General features: G+C 37.7%; 1 protein-coding gene across 1 annotated transcript in view; it reads right to left on the bottom strand.

Moving 5' to 3' along the window:
- Positions 1 to 532: 532 nt before the first annotated feature.
- The window catches only part of ABCD2 (ATP binding cassette subfamily D member 2), a 72,169-nt gene continuing 54,809 nt past the window's right edge, over positions 533 to 17,892 (bottom strand). The window contains exon 10 of the mRNA XM_012465624.3: positions 533 to 2,828. Coding sequence (XP_012321047.1) covers positions 2,609 to 2,828 — 220 coding nt within the window. The 3' untranslated portion in view covers positions 533 to 2,608. The remainder of the gene's footprint in view (positions 2,829 to 17,892) is intronic.

The following is a 17,892-nucleotide window of genomic DNA, read 5'->3' as shown; positions in this document are numbered from 1 at the left end:
TAAACTTACAGCTTTTTTTTCTGACCAAAAATATCAAATGTTTGGGCAAATAGATACAACATGGTAAAAGCAGTTTGAAACTTGAAACACTCCTTTTTCCTTTCCTCATCTGTTTCTTGCTATATTCAAAAATGGCTAGTTTCTCAGTATTTTTCATGTTTTTCATAAAATATAACTATAAGAATAGTAAAATATGATATATCCATTGAATCATTTGGAAACAACTGAATGGTATATAAATACAAGTTCAAAGCAGAGATGTTTTCCCCTCCAAGTTAAGGTCCTGAAAAATAAATTTAGAAAACAAATAGGCACAAAAAGCTCATGGAAAACATGTTCGTATTAGAACTTTAACATTTAAATTACAGTGTATATAGTTTTTAATGCAGAATTTTAGACATCTTTGAATCCTGTACATTATAAATAATAAGTCTTTCGTCTTTAGTTCATTGATAAAATATATTAAATAATGACTAATTACAAATCTAATATTTGTTTTGGCGTTCTTTTCAATGTTTCAAAACACAAAATATCAAGTTTTTAAAAAGTATGTTTTATTTTTATATTATGAAAATTAAGGCATGAAAATTATACACGTCTTTCACATGAGGATTTTTCATTTTCTTCTTATACCTTTAACAGTTAAGAAGCTTGCCTCAGACTTTTCCCCTTACAGCAGTATAAACTGGATAACTACTTTTGTAGAAAAGATTAATGAATAATTTTTAACAAGGTTAAGTTTTGGTTCCATGCCTCTTAAAAAAATCTTTAAAACCTGCCTCACTTTTCTAGCGGGAAATATTAGTAACTGATGAATAAGTAAGTGATGATACTAACAGAAAATGTTGGACAAATGTACTGATTATAATTTTATATTGCATTCCTTCATGTAAGTTGGTTACGTTTATTGACAATTAAAAATGCACTCGTTATCATGGTAGAATTGAAAATGTGGAAATGTTATGATGTTCTATAATGACCATTATGAATGACTTCCAGGTACTCTATCACCTGAGAAGGGCTAAGAATCACAGAGTTGACATCTATTATGGCTGTGTCTCAACAGGCAATAAAATTCTAGGCCGCTAACAACTGATCATTCCAATATTCTTTTGGCCTATCAAAGTGGTGTCATAGGCAGCAAGAGATTGAAGTTTCAATCTTAGCTTTTGTACTTCCAACTCCAGTGCACACAAATAGAATAAGATCTATTTCATACGACTAGTCCATGCAGATTATTTCTCATTATGTTCAATAAATATTAAATTTACCCAAACCATAATTATTTGCCCTTCTGATTGCTGATGCCTTAGAGGTATATTCATATTGAGTAAGAGTGCATAGTTGCTGAATTATTTGCTAACTTTCTTGGTTCATTTTAAACCACAGAACGATGATCTTTGCACTTTGTACTTAATTTTTATTTCTTGTAAATAACAATAAGACTACCATTACCAAATTTATTTTATTTTCAACACCTCATCTAACTTTTATTGCTATTATAGCCTAGTTTGATTTAAAGGATAATAACAAAGAGTACTAAACCAGGGAGTAAAGAAAACTTCATTTGATTTCTGGATCTTTCCTTAAATAAATTGCACAATTAGGGCAAGTCTGAGAGTCAATTTTCTCAAAAGCAAAGTAGGAAAAATAATATCTGTCTCAAAACATTGCCACAAGAATTAAAGTGAAATGATGTAAATGGAGATTGTAAATTATAAAGCACTAGTCCAATGTATGTGATTACTGTGATTCTCAGAATCCTTAAATTCTATTATATCACTGCAATTCTTAAAATGTGGAATCTCATCCTTGGGCAAAAAAACAAGCTGTGTATTTCTGAATTAGAAGTTACAATAGATAATTCTACCAAGTAAATGATCAGGCTGAGACAAACATTGTTTGGATACTCCTTTTCTGTATTGGCAATTCTCTTTTTAAAATTAAAGGGCTTATTAAAAAATATTTCGGATTCCTACTAAAATTAATTCATCATATGTCCTCATTAAGATGTTTAAAGTCTAAAATTTTAAAATATGGCATTACATTTTAGCCGTGCTTTTTTCTTTGAACCACTGCCATTAAAACAATTTTTATATTGAAATTATTTATTAAACTGTCAGCTATTTTGTTTAGTTGGCCACTAGCAATGATCAATATGAATTCTAGCTATTAAACCTAATATCAACCATAAATGGACTAAATGTTACTCTAAGTTCTAATTTTATGCACTTGGTATCAACCCAAATGCTGTTCTACTTTTTTCTTTTCCAGAATATCTCCCATGTTTGTTAAGAACTTCAGACACATCACATAGACATAGTAAATCTGGTATTCATCATGAATTCACCTAGAAAATCCTGCTTTACAAGTGTATTAGGCCTTCACTAGGAATTAGTATAAGTCATAATGACTGATCTTACATAATGCATTTGTTTGTTTTTCTTCTGAAAAGTCAGATCATATACTTCCTTAATGCTAAAATCTTACAAAACGTGTCTTGCTGCCTTTTTTTAATCTGTGCTTAGCTTAACATACTTCATGCAATATAACAGAGTGTCTTTGAGGCTTTATCTAATAATTAACTTTTAAGATGTGTCAAAACAAATTAAGATGTCTCATCTTCATTTTTAATTGTTTTCAGCACTGAGTCTTCTCCCAAAATTTTACATAGTTCATTGAGTCTCTGCTGCATTTTGGGAATTCCAGCTAGTTGAGATTCTAGCTTTTGTTTTTCTTCACTCAATGTCAAACGGATAGCAGTATCCAATTGTTCAAAGCGCCAACCTCCTTCACCATCAAACTGTAATAAATGTGTATGGTATTTCCTGCATAATTAAAATGAAATAAAATTATTAGCCATAATTTTGAAAAGTCATTTTAGTTGTAGGTTTATCATCCAAATTGATACTCAGAGGCAAATTTTAAGTAGGTGCTGTTTTACATTTGAGTTTTAAGGACATCAAGAATTTAAATACTGTGATTTTTTTTAAAAGAAAATATTATTATATATTTTTTAATATTCTGGATGTATATTAACTATAAAGGAAGACATGCTGTTGCATGTATTTAATTTATCTTCATAATTCACTATGACTCCTGAATAAATAGTAAGGAATACTATTTATGTATGGGAGTAAGGAAGGGAAGCTGAGGAAAGAAAGTCAACATTCAAAGGACATAGAAAAACTAAGGAAAATAAAGGAAATACAATAGCAATTCATTAATAGAACATCCTCTGAGAATGAGTTCTTCTACATAAGTAAAATTTCTCAATAATTAAAGTTTAAAAAGATTTTTTAAAACAACTCTTTGATAGAAGAAATATTTTAAAGATACTTCCACATTTTTATATAATTTAATTTCTTTCTCGTGGCATAGTTTCATAATTAGGAACTTCACAGAGGTACAGAGATTATTTTACTGATAAGATAGGAGATGATCCATCTTGTGCTAAGGGAGGTTGAGGCCACCATTTTGTGGGCTATGCTATGTCGGGGATATTTGGTGAGAGAAATATTGGCAGAGCTGGTCCTGCATGGCTAAGTCACCTACATTTTGTTACTGCCGAACTGGCCTATATTCTTATGTGTCCTCCATTTTTCTGCCTTCCCTTATAGTTTTTCTCATTTCTTGCTTCCTTTTAAGATTTCATATATCATTATTAACTATGATTGGTGGGATTTTTTCCAAGCAATTTCCTCCTGCTTTTTAAAAAATTGAGATATAATTCATATACCATAAACTCATCCTTTAAAGCATAAAATTCAGTGATTCTTAGTATCATCACAAGCTCATGTAACCATCACCACTAATTTCAGAACATTCTCTTCAACCCCAATATAAACCTGTTACCCATTAGCAGTCCTTCTCCATTTACCTTTCCACCCAGCCCCTGACAACCACTAATCTCCTTTCTGTCTCTGTAGATTTCTCTACCATAGATGTTTCATACACATGGGATTATAGAATATGTGGCCTTTTGTGAGTGACTTCTTTTACTTGTAAAAATGATTTCAAGGGACAGAGGGTGGAGAAAGATGGTGGAATAGGACTCTCCAGTGATCATCCGCTTGCAGGAAAACATCAATTTGAACAACCATCTACACACAAAAATACCTCCACAGGAGCTAAGGAAACCAGGTGAGAGTTCACAGTATCTACTAATAGAATAATAATAAGAAAATAGTCACTGAAGTGGGTAAGAAGTGCAGTTTTACATTCCTCAAGTCACCCATCTCCCAACCACAAAGTACACAACTCAGAGAGAAATACCATCTACTTGGGGGAAAGAAAGGGATGTAAGCATAAGACTTTGCATTGGAACACAGTACCAGGGCTGCCCCAGTAAAATGCAGCACTGGACAGACTACTACAACCCCTCACTTCTGCTAATACCTGCAGACTGAGCTTCTGAACCTGCCTCAGGGCCAGACAGAAACTTGTAGTCGCTGTCAGACAAATTCAATTTCTGGTTTGCATCACCACCGACCAACTAACTATAGAAGCTATGGGCTCCAAATAGCCCACAGTGGCAGGCAGGACTGAGTGGCTGGGGGTTCAGATTTCACCTCAGCACTGTGCCAGCCTTAATGGCCAAGGGATTCCACCCTGGCACTGCACCATCTGTCATGGTCCTGGGCTTAAAGTGTTCCTGGTGTTGCAATAGCTGCAGCAATCACTATCTTAGAAACCGTAGTAGGCGACCTGCCTAGAATTTCTGGATAGGCTTACTGTTGAATTAATTTCCCAGACAAAGCCAGACTGTGCAATCTGGAATAAATTTATAGTTCTTTATTGTGTAGACATCAACTCATGACCACAAGGAGCAAGAACAATCAGGAAAATGGGACTTACCAAACGGACAAAATAAAGTGCCAGTGACTGACTCTAAAGAGATAAAGATGTATGACCTGCCTGACAAAAAATTTTAAATAGTTTTTTTAAAGTAAGCCCAGTGAATAATATGGTTTTTCTGCATCTCCACCCAAAATCTCATCTTGAATTGTAATCCCCATAAGCCCCCCGTGTCAAGGAAGAGACAAGGTGGAGGCAATTGGATCATTGGGGGTGATTTTCTCCATGCTGTTCTCAAAATAGTGAGTGAGTTCTCATGAGATCTGATTTTGTTTTTATAAGGATTTGGTAGTTCCTCCTGCATTTGTTCTCCTTCCTGCTGCTTTGTGAAGAAGGTGCCTTGCTTCCTCTTAGCCTTCCACCATGATTGTAAGTTTCCTGAGGCCTTCCCAGGCATGCTGAACTGTGATTTAATTAAACCTCTTTCTTGTATAAATTACCCAGTCTAGGGCAGTTTTTTTATAGCAATATGAAAACAGACTAATACAGTAAATTGGTACTGGTAGAGTGGAGTACTGCCATAAAGATACCCCAAAATGTGGAAGTGACTTTGGAACTGGGTAACAAGCAGAGATTGAAAAAGTTTGGAGGGCTCAGAAGAAGGTAGAAAGATGTGGGAAGTTTGGAACTCCCTAGAGACTTGTTGACTTGCTTTAACTAAAATGCTTATAGTAATATGGGCCATGAAGTCCAGGCTGAAGTGGTCTCAGATGAAGATGAGAAACTTCTTGGGAACTAGAGCAAAGGTGACTCTTGCTATGTTTTAGCAGAGACTGGTGGCATTTTGCCCCTACCCTAGAGATCTGTGGAACTTTGAATTTGAGAGTGATGATTTAGGCAGACAAAATTTCTAAGCAGCAAAGCATTTCAGATGTAACCCAAGTGCTCTTAAAAGTGTTCAGTTTTATGCATTCACAAAGAGGTGGTTTGGAATTGAAACTTATGTTTAAAAGGGAAGCAGAACATAAAAGTTTAGAAAATTTGCAGCCTGATAATGCAGTAGAAAAGAAACATTTTCTGGGGAGAAATTCAAGCCAGTTGCAGAAATTTGCATAAGTCATGAGGAACCAAATGTTAATCACCAAGACAATAGGGAAAATGTCTCCAGGGTATGTAAGAGGTCTTCATGACAGCCCTTCCCATCACAGGCCTGGAGGCATAGGAGATAAAAATGGTTTCCTGGGCCAGGTCCAGGAACTTGCTACTTTGTGCAGTCTCAGAACTTGGTGCCCTGTGTCCCAGCTGTGGCTAAAATGGGCCAATGTACAGCTCAGTCCATTGCTTCAGAGGGTGGAAGCCCCTTTTTGTGGTTTACACATAGTGTTGGACCTGTGGCACACAAAAGGCAAGAACTGAGGTTTGGGAAGTTCTGCCTATATTTCAGAGGATGTATGGAAATGCCTGGATGTCCAGACAGAAGTTTGCTGCAGGGGCAAAGCTCTCATGGAGAACCACTGCTAAGGCAGTGCAGAAGGAAAATGTGGGTTGGGAGCCCCCACACAGAGTCACCACTGGGGCACTACCTACTGGAGCTGTGAGAAGAGGACCACTGTCCTCCAGACCCCAGAATGGTGATCCGGTTTGCAGCATGCACATGGAAAAGCAGAAGACACTCAATGCCAGTTCATGAAAGCAGTCAGGAGGGGAGCCATACCCTGCAAAACTACAAGGGTGAACAGCCCAAGGCTGTGGGAGCCCAGCTCTTGAATCAGCATGGCCTGGATGTGAGGCATGGAGTCAAAGATTATTTCAGAGCTTTAAGATTTGACTGCTCCACTGGATTTAGGATTTGCATGGGGACTGTAGCCCCTTCATTTTGGCCAATTTCCCCCATTTGGAATGGGTGTATTTACCCATTGCATATACCCCCATTGTATCTAGGAAGTAAATAACTTTGGACTTGAACTCTTAGGTTAATGCTGGCATTAGTTAAGATGTTGAGGGACTGATGGAAGGGCATGATTGTATTTTGAAAGTGAGGACATAAGATTTGGGAGGGGCCAGGGTGAAATGATACAGTTTAGCTGTGTACCTACCTAAAATCTCATATTGAATTGTAATCCTCATAATCTCCACATGCCAAGCGAGAGACCAGGTGGAGGCAATTGAATCATGATGGGAGTTTCCCCCATGTTGTTCTCATGATAGTGAGTTCTCATGAGATTTGATTATATTGTAAGTGTTTAGTAGTTCCTCCTGAGTTCATTCTCCTTCCTTCTGTCTTATGAATAAGGTGCCTTGCTTCCCCTTCACATTCTGCCATAATTCTAAGTTTTTTAAGGCCTCCCCAACCATGCTGAACTGGGAGTCAATTAAACCTCTTTCCTCTGTAAATTGCCCAGTCTCCAGCAGTTCTTACAGCAGTATGAAAATGGACTAATGCAATGAACTTCAATAAAATACAGAGAAACAATTCAGAAATCTATTAGATAAATTCAACAGATATGAAATAATGTCATTAAGCCAGAAATATTGGAGCTGAAAAATGAAATGAAAAAATATTAAAAATGCAATGGAGACATCAACAGCAGAGTTTGTCAAACAAAAGAAAACTATATGTGAACTTGAAAAGAGGTTACTTGCAAACATATAGTCTGATATGAAAACAAAATGAAAAGGAATAAAGAAAACTTATGGGAGTTACAAAATAGTATCAAAAGAGCGAATGTCACTGGACTCAGTGGCTCATACTGTAATCTCATCAGTTTGGGAGGCTGAGGTGGGTGGATAGCCTGAGGTCAGGAGTTCAAGACCAGCTTGGCCAACATGGTGAAACCCTGTCGCTACTAAAAATACAATATTAGCTCAGTATCGGGGTGGGCACCTGTACTCCCAGCTGCTCAGGAGGCTGAGGCAGGAGAATCACTTGAGCCCAGAAATCAGAGGTTGCAGTGAGCCAAGATCAAGCCATTGTACTCCAGCCTGAGTGACAAGAGTAATACTCTGGCTCCAAAAAAGAAAAAAAAAAACAGCAAATATATGAGTTGTTGCATTCTAGAAGGAGTTAAGAAACATAAAAATTTATAAATATATAAAGCTTATTTAATGAAATCATAGCAGAAAAATTTCAAAATCTGGAGACAGATGTGAATATCTAGGTACAGGAAGGTCAAAAGTCTTCAATCATATTCAATCCAAATAAGACAACCCTATAATATATTACAATCAAACTGCCAAAAAACAAAGAGAGAAACTTGAAAGCAATAAGAGAAAAGAAGAAAATAACATATAAGGGATTTCTAATATATCTGTTATCAGCTTTTTCAGCAGAAACCTTACAGGCCAGGAGAGAATGGGATTACATATTCACAAGTGCTGAAGGGAAAAAAACCTTTCAACCAAAAACACTGTTCTTAGCAAAATTGGCCTTTGGAAATGAAAGAGAAAGACTTTCCTACACAAATTAAAGCTGAGGAGCTTTATCACCACCACACATGATACAAGGAGTGAGTATTAAAGGGAGTTCTTCACATTCAAATAAATGATGCTAATGGGTAATAAGAAAACATTGAAAAGTATAAAACTCACTGGTAAAAGCAAGTACACAGTCAAATTCAGAATACTCAAATAATGTAATGGGGGTATGTAAATCGCTTATTTCTTTTTTTTTTTTTTTTTTTTTTTTTTTTTTAATTGCATTTTAGGTTTTGGGGTACATGTGAAAAACATGCAAGGTTGTTGCTTAGGTGCATACGTGGCAGTGTGATTTGCTGCCTTCCTCCCCTTCACCCATATCTGGCATTTCTCCCCATGCTATCCCTCCCCAACTCCCCACCCCCCCCGCTGTCCCCCCCACTCCCCCACAACAGACCCCCATGTATAGTGCTCCCCTCCCTGTGTCCATGTGTTCTCCTTGTTCAACACCCGCCTATGAGTGAGAACATGTGGTGTTTGATTTTGTGTTCTTGTGTCAGTTTGCTGAGAATGATGGTTTCCAGGTTCATCCATGTCCCTACAAAGGACGCGAACTCCTCGTTTTTAATGGCTGCATAATATTCCATGGTGTATATGTGCCACATTTTTCCTGTCCAGTCTATCATCGATGGGCATTTGGGTTGGTTCCAGGTCTTTGCTATTGTAAACTGTGCTGCAATGAACATTCGTGTGCATGTGTCCTTATAGTAGAACGATTTATAATCCTTTGGATATATGCCCAGTAATGGGATTGCTGGGTCAAATGGAATTTCTATTTCTAGGTCCTTGAGGAATCGCCACACTGTTTTCCACAATGGTTGAACTAATTTACACTCCCACCAACAGTGTAAAAGTGTTCCTATTTCTCCACATCCTCTCCAGCATCTGTTGTCTCCAGATTTTTTAATGATTGCCATTCTAACTGGTGTGAGATGGTATCTCAATGTAGTTTTGATTTGCATTTCTCTAATGGCCAGTGATGATGAGCATTTTTTCATATGTTTGTTGGCCTCATGTATGTCTTCTTTTGTAAAGTATCTGTTCATGTCCTTCGCCCACTTTTGAATGGGCTTGTTTGTTTTTTTCTTGTAAATCTTTTTTAGCTCGTTGTAAATTCTGGATATCAGCCCTTTGTCAGATGGGTAGGCTGCAAAAATTTTTTCCCATTCTGTTGGTTGCCGATTCACTCTATTGACTGTTTCTTTTGCTGTGCAGAAGCTGTGGAGTTTGATTAGGTCCCATTTGTCTATTTTGGCTTTTGTTGCCAATGCTTTTGGTGTTTTGGTCATGAAGTCCTTGCCTACGCCTATGTCCTGAATGGTTTTGCCTAGGTTTCCTTCTAGTGTTTTTATGGTGTTAGGTCTTATGTTTAAGTCTTTAATCCATCTGGAGTCAATTTTAGTGTAAGGTGTCAGGAAGGGGTCCATTTTCTGCTTTCTGCATATGGCTAGCCAGTTTTCCCAACACCACTTATTGAACAGGGAATCCTTTCCCCATTGCTTGTTTTTATCAGGTTTGTCAAAGATCAGGTGGTTGTAGATATGTTGTGTTGCCTCCGATGCCTCTGTTCTGTTCCATTGGTCTATATCTCTGTTTTGGTACCAGTACCATGCTGTTTTGATTACTGTAGCCTTGTAGTAGAGTTTGATGTCTGGTAGTGTGATGCCTCCTGCTTTGTTCTTTTTGCTTAGAATTGACTTGGCTATGCGGGCTCTCTTTTGGTTCCATATGAAGTTTAAGGTGGTTTTTTCCAGTTCTGTGAAGAAGGTCATTGGTAGCTTGATGGGGATAGCATTGAATCTGTATATTACTTTGGGCAGTATGGCCATTTTCACGATATTAATTCTTCCTAACCATGAACATGGAATGTTTCTCCATCTGTTTGTGTCCTCTCTTATTTCGTTGAGCAGTGATTTGTAGTTCTCCTTGAAGAGGTCCTTTACATTCCTTGTTAGTTGTATTCCTAGGTATTTTATTCTCTTTGTAGCGATTGTGAATGGCAGTTCGTTCTTGATTTGGCTCTCTTTAAGTCTGTTATTGGTGTATAGGAACGCTTGTGATTTTTGCACATTGATTTTGTATCCTGAGACTTTGCTGAAGTTGCTTATCAGTTTCAGGAGCTTTTGGGCTGAGATGAGGGGGTCTTCTAGATATACAATCATGTCGTCTGCAAATAGAGACAATTTGACTTCCTCCTTTTCTAATTGAATACCCTTTATTTCTTTTTCTTGCCTGATTGCTCTGGCTAGAACTTCCAGTACTATATTGAATAGGAGTGGTGAGAGAGGGCATCCTTGTCTAGTGCCAGATTTCAAAGGGAATGCTTCCAGTTTTTGCCCGTTCAGTATGATATTGGCTGTCGGTTTGTCGTAAATAGCTTTTATTATTTTGAGATACGTTCCATCGATACCTAGTTTATTGAGGGTTTTTAGCATAAAGGGCTGTTGAATTTTGTCGAAGGCCTTCTCTGCATCAATTGAGATAATCATGTGGTTTTTGTCTTTGGTTCTGTTTATGTGGTGAATTACATTTATAGACTTGCGTATATTGAACCAGCCTTGCATCCCCGGGATGAATCCTACTTGATCATGGTGGATAAGCTTTTTGATGTGCTGTTGTAATCGGTTTGCCATTATTTTATTGAAGATTTTTGCATCTATGTTCATCATGGATATTGGCCTGTAGTTTTCTTTTCTTGTTGAGTCTCTGCCGGGTTTTGGTATTAGGATGATGTTGGTCTCATAAAATGATTTGGGAAGGATTCCCTCTTTTTGGATTATTTGGAATAGTTTCAGTAGGAATGGTATCAGTTCCTCTTTGTATGTCTGGTAGAATTCGGCTGTGAACCCATCTGGGCCTGGGCTTTTTTTGGGTGGTAGGCTCTTAATTGCTGCCTCGACTTCAGACCTTGTTATTGGTCTATTCAGGGTTTCGACTTCTTCCTGGTTTAGGCTTGGCAGGAGGCAGCTGTCCAGGAATTTATCCATTTCCTCCAGGTTTTCTAATTTATGTGCATAGAGTTGTTTGTAATAATCTCTGATGATGGTTTGAATTTCTGTGGAATCTGTGGTGATATCCCCTTTGTCATTTTTTATTGCATCTATTTGGTTATTCTCTCTTTTCTTTTTTATTAGTCTGGCTAGTGGTCTGTCTATTTTGTTGATCTTTTCAAAAAACCAGCTCCTGGATTTATTGATTTTTTGAAGGGTTTTTCGTGTCTCTATCTCCTTCAATTCTGCTTTGATCTTAGTTATTTCTTGTCTTCTGCTAGGTTTTGAGTTTTTTTGATCTTGCTCCTCTAGCTCTTTCAATTTTGACGATAGGGTGTCAATTTTAGATCTCTCCTTTCTTCTCATGTGGGCACTTATTGCTATATATTTTCCTCTAGAGACTGCTTTAAATGTGTCCCAGAGATTCTGGTATGTGGTGTCTTCATTCTCGTTGGTTTCGAAGAACGTCTTTATTTCTGCCTTCATTTCATTGTTTATCCAGTCAACATTCAGGAGAAAGTTGTTCATTTTCCATGAGGCTGTGCGGTTCTGGGTTGGTTTCTGAATTCTGAGTTCTAACTTGATTGCACTGTGGTCTGAGAGACTGTTTGTTATGGTTTCCGTTCTTTTGCATTTGCTGAGGAGTGATTTACTTCCAATTATGTGGTCAATTTTAGAGTAGGTGTGATGTGGTGCTGAGAAGAATGTATATTCTGTGGATTTGGGGTGGAGAGTTCTGTAAATGTCTATTAGGTTTGCTTGTTCCAGGTCTGAGTTCAAGTCCTGGATATCCTTGTTAATTTTCTGTCTCGTTGATCTGTCTAATATTGACAGTGGTGTGTTGAAGTCTCCCACTATTATTGTGTGGGAGTCTAAGTCTCTTTGTAAGTCTTTAAGAACTTGCCTTATGTATCTGGGTGCTCCTGTATTAGGTGCATATATATTTAGGATCGTTAGCTCTTCTTGCTGCATTGATCCTTTTACCATTATGTAATGTCCTTCTTTGTCTCTTTTGATCTTTGTTGCTTTAAAGTCTATTTTATCAGAGATGAGAATTGCAACTCCTGCTTTTTTTTGCTCTCCATTTGCTTGGTAAATCTTCCTCCATCCCTTTATTTTGAGCCTTTGTGTATCCTTGCATGCGAGATGGGTTTCCTGTATACAGCACACTGATGGGTTTTGGCTTTTTATCCAATTTGCCAGTCTGTGTCTTTTGATTGGGGCATTTAGTCCGTTTACATTTAGGGTTAATATTGTTATGTGTGAATTCAATCCTGTCATTTTGGTGCTAGGTGGCTGTTTTGCCCTTTGGTTGATGCAGATTCTTCATTGTGTTGATGCTCTTTACCTTTTCGTGTGTTTTTGCAGTGGCTGGTACTGGTTGTTCTTTTCTATGTGTAGTGCCTCCTTCAGGAGCTCTTGTAGAGCTGGTCTGGTGGTGATGAACTCTCTGAGTTCTTGCTTGTTCACAAAGGATTTTATTTTTCCTTCACTTATGAAGCTTAGTTTGGCTGGATACGAAATTCTGGGTTGAAAGTTCTTTTCCTTAAGGATGTTGAATATCGGCCCCCACTCTCTTCTGGCCTGTAGGGTTTCTGCTGAGAGATCTGCAGTGAGTCTGATGGGCTTCCCTTTGTGGGTAACCCGACCTTTCTCTCTGGCTGCCCTTAGTATTTTCTCCTTCATTTCAACCCTGGTGAATCTGATGATTATGTGTCTTGGGGTTGCTCTTCTAGAGGAGTATCTTTGTGGTGTTCTCTGTATTTCCTGGACTTGAATCTCGGCCTGCCTTGTTAGGTTGGGGAAGTTTTCCTGGATAATATCCTGAAGAGTATTTTCCAGCTTGGATGCATTCTCTTCGTCACATTCAGGTACACCTATCAAACGTAGATTAGGTCTTTTCACATAGTCCCATATTTCTTGTTGACTTTGTTCATTCCTTTTTACCCTGTTTTCTCTAATCTTGCCTTCTCGTTTTATTTCATTGAGTTGATCTTCGACCTCTGATATCCTTTCTTCTGCTTGGTCAATTCGGCTGTTGAAACTTGTGCATGCTTCACGAAGTTCTCGTGTTGTGTTTTTCAGCTCCATCAATTCGCTCATATTCCTCTCTAAGTTGTCCATTCTTGTTAGCATTTCGTCAAGTCTTTTTTCAAGGTTCTTAGTTTCTTTGCATTGGGTTAGAACATGTTCTTTTAGCTCACGGAAGTTTCTTATTATCCACTTTCTGAAAGCTGATTCTGTCATTTCATCACACTCATTCTCCGTCCAGTCTTGTTCCCTTGCTGGTGGGGAGTTGTGATCCCTTGTAGGAGGAGAAGTGTTCTGGTTTTGGGTGTTTTCATCCTTTTTGCGCTGGTTTCTTCCCATCTTTGTGGATTTTTCCACCTGCTGACTTTGTAGTTGTTGTCTTTCTGATTTTGGTAATTTTAAGTCTGCTGTGGCAGAACTCATAAACCCCCTGCTCTTCCCCCGAGGTGTTCTGTCCCAGGGAGTTACTGTTTTATGATGTTCCCCTGTGCGGTTGCTGTTTTCCCTGCCCACAAGGTGGCAGCCTAGTCACACTCAGGTTGCAGAGGCTTCGCTAAGCTGCTGTGGGCTCCACCCAGCTTCCGTGTGAGCTTCTGGGTGCAGTTAGAACTGCTTCCGCTATGTTGGCCCACCCCTGTAGTGACGGAGTCTCTGTAGTGGCGGATTGCCTTGGTACAGAACAGCAGGGTGCCTATGGAGAACGCCCCTCCTCCACAGAGCTGGACCGTCCCGGTTTCAGTTGTGTTTCAGGTCTTCTTGCTGGGTAAGAGGGGACACCGTCTCATCTGATCTGCCTCCGGAGCCGCTGCGTTGGCTAAAGCCGCGGCTCTGAGATTCGTGGCGCTGGCCTGGCTCCCCGTTTCAGCTCCCCTTGCTGGCTTATAGGGGACTCAGACTCTCTCACTTTATACAGTGAACCGTTGCCTCAGGGTGCCGGCCCAGCGGCTGCGCCGTTCAAGCCAGCTGCGCTGGTGACCCGTGTGGCTTCTCTGCGTGTGAATCTCCTGGTCTGTGGGCAGTAAAAATCAGTCTGGAAATACGGCGTCCACTCACCCTCTGTGCTTTCTCTCGGAGCTGCATTCCCGAGTTCCTCCTAAGCGGCCATCTTGGATCTCCGTAAATCGCTTATTTCTTTAGTATGAAGGTAAAAAGACAAAGCTACTAAAAATAATAGCTAAAATAATTTATTTTAAAATATAAAAATATATACAATATACAAAATGTAAACTGATATTAAAAATTTAAATTGGGGAGATAAAGGGTAAACTTTGTGCTTTTTTTGCAACTTGTATATACTTTAACAACTAAAATAATTTGTTAAATTATATACATTATAAAAAGATGTAAATTGTGTTATTAAAAATTCAATGGGGAGATAAAGGGTAAAAATTGTGTCTTTTTTGCAATTAAGTTAAAGTTGTTATGAACTTAAAATAACATGTTATAACTATAAGATGTTTTTATAAGCCTCACGGTAACCCTCAAACAAAAAGCTGTAACAGGTACAAAAATAACATGTTTAACTATAAGATTTTTTTGTAAGTATTATGGTAACCAACAGAGCAAAAACCTATAGCAGATACACTAAAAATAAAAACAAGGAATTAAAACATATTACTAGAGAAAATCACTTACCCACAAAGAAAGACTGTGAGAAGAATAAAGAAAGAAAATATCTACAAAACAACTAGAAAGCAATTAACAAAATGGCAGGAGTAATTCCTTACCTATTAATAATTACCTTGAATAGATTAAGTTTGTCAATTAAAAAACAGAGTGTCTGGGCCAGGCACAGTGGCTCATGACTGTAATCTCAGCACTTTGGGAGGCCAAGGCGGGGAGATCACTCAAGGCCAGGAGTTTGAGACCAGTCTGGCCAACATGATGAAAACCTGTCTCTACTAAAAAAAAAAAAAAAATTAGCCAGGTGTTGTGGTGGGAGCCTGTAATCCCAGCTATTCGTGAGGCTGAGGCAGGAGAATCCCTTGAACCTGGGAAGCAGAGGTTGCTGTGAGCTAAGATCACACCACTGCACTCCAGCCTGGGTGACAAAGTGAGGCTCTGTCTTAAAAAAAAAAAAGACAAAATGTCCAAATAGATTCAAATCAAGACTCAACTGTGCACTGCTCACAAGAGACTCAGTTTATCTGCAAGGACAGTATAGACTAAAAGTGAAGGAATGCAAAAGATATTCTATCTAAAATGAAAAATAAAAGACATCAGGAGTAGCTATACTTATGTCAGGTAAAATAAACTTTAAGTGAAAGCTATAATAGAGACCAAGAATGTTATTATAAAGGGGTCAATTTAGCAAGAACATGTACTAATTCTGAATATATTTGAATGCAACATCAGAGCACATACATATATAAGTCAAACACTCATCGATCTGAAAGAAGTGAACTACAATACAATAAGAGTAGGAGACTTCAACACCCTACTTTCAGCAATTAGATCATCCAGACAGAAAATCAACAAAGAAACACCAAATTTAAGCTATATTCTAAACCAAATGGATCTAACAAACATTTAGAGAAAATTTCATCTAAAAGCTTCACAATATACATTCTTTTCAACTACACATAGAACATTCTCCAGGACACATAATATGTTATGCCATAAAACAAGTCTTCACAAATTTAAAAAGACTTAAATTATATCAAGCATATTTTCTCTCCTCAATGGTATAAACCTAGAAATCAATAAATAAGAAGAACTTTGGAAACTTACAAATATATGGAAATTAAACAACACGATATTGGTTAATCAATGGGTCAAAAAAGAAATTAAATGAAAAATATTAAAAATTTTCTTCAGAAAAGCAAAATGGAAATACAACATACCAAAATCTGTAGAATAGAGCAAAAGCAGTTTAAAGAGGGAAATTTACAACAATAAATACCTACATCAAAAAAGAAGAAAAATGTCAAATAACCTAATGTTGTAGGTCAAGGAACTGAAAATCAAGAACAAATTCAAACAAAAACTTTTCTTTTTTTTACTGAAAGGAAATAATAAACATCAGAGTAGAAACAAATAAAATGGTGACTGGAAAAAAATATGAGATATCAGCAAAAACAAAAAATTGATTTCTTTCAAAGATAACCAAATTTGATAAATGTTTAGCTAGAATAAGAAAAAAAGAAAGAAGATTCAAATAAATAAAATCAGAGATGAAAAAAGGGAAATTACAGGTGATACTACAGAAATTCAAAGAATGACGAGGCTGTTATGAAAAATTATAAACCAACACATTGATTAACCTAGAAGAAATGAATAAATTTTGAACACGTACAACCTACAAAGATTGAACTATGTAGAAACAGAACATATCAACAGACAAATAACAAGGAAATGGAATCAGTACTAAAAAAAAAGGCTCACATCAAAGAAAGGCCCAGAATCTGATGGCTTAACTACCAAATTCTACCAAATACTTAAAGAAGAAATATTAGTTCTTCTCAAACTATTCCAAAAATTGAAGAGGAAGGAATACTTTCAAACTTATTCTACAAGGCCAGAATTATCTGGATACCAAAACCAGACAGGAAGACAACAAGAAAAAGAAAACTAGGCCAATATCCCTGATGAACATAGATGCAAAAATCCTGAACAAAGTGCCAGCAAACTGAATTCAACAGCACTTTAAAAAGATCATTCACCATGATCACGTGCAATTAATCCTGGATATGCAAGGATGGTTGAACATATGCAAAGCAGTAAATATGGTACATGACATTAATAGAAGGAAGGACAAAAAACATATGATTATCAGGGCCGGGCACGGTGGCTCAAGCCTGTAATCCCAGCACTTTGGGAGGCCGAGGCGGGTGGATCACAAGGTCAAGAGATCGAGACCATCCTGGTCAACATGGTGAAACCCCATCTCTACTAATACAAAAAATTAGCTGGGCATGGTGGCGCGTGCCTGTAATCCCAGCTACTCAGGAGGCTGAGGCAGGAGAATTGCCTGAACCCAGGAGGCGGAGGTTGCGGTGAGCCGAGATCGCGCCATTGCACTCCAGCCTGGGTAACAAGAGCGAAACTCCGCCTCAAAAAAAAAAACAAAACCATATGATTATCTTAATTACACAGAACCAGGATTTGATAAAATTGAACATCCTTTTATGATAAAAATGCTCAAGAAAACTAAGGACAGGAGGAACATATCTCAACATAATAAAAACCATACATGACAAGTCCACAGCTAACATCTATACTGAATAGGGAAAAGTTTAAAACTCTTCCTCCAAACCAGGGATGGTGGCTCATTCCTGTAAATCCCAGCACTTTTGGAGGCTAAGGTGGGAGGATCACTTGATCCAAGGGGTGTTTTGGTTACAGTGAGATATGATCACACTACTGTAGCCTGGGTGAGAGAGTGAGACCCTGACTCTAAACAAACAAAGACACAAACAAAAATAAAAGTTTTTCTCTAAGATATGGAACAAGATAAGAACAATAATGACCACTTTTGCCATTTACATTCAGTGTACTATTCAAAGTCCTACTCAGAGCAGTTAGGCAAGAAAAAGAAATAAAACACCTCTGAATTTGAAAGGAAAAAGACAAATTGTCCCTGCCTGCAAATAACATATTC

Source organism: Aotus nancymaae, unplaced genomic scaffold (genome assembly GCF_030222135.1).
Source record: "Aotus nancymaae isolate 86718 unplaced genomic scaffold, 86718_ANA_hifiasm-v0.15.2.pri h1tg000092l, whole genome shotgun sequence".
Taxonomy (NCBI): domain Eukaryota; kingdom Metazoa; phylum Chordata; class Mammalia; order Primates; family Aotidae; genus Aotus; species Aotus nancymaae.
The sequence above is the reverse complement of the archived record's forward strand: the minus strand, read 5'-3'. Positions and strand labels throughout refer to the sequence as shown.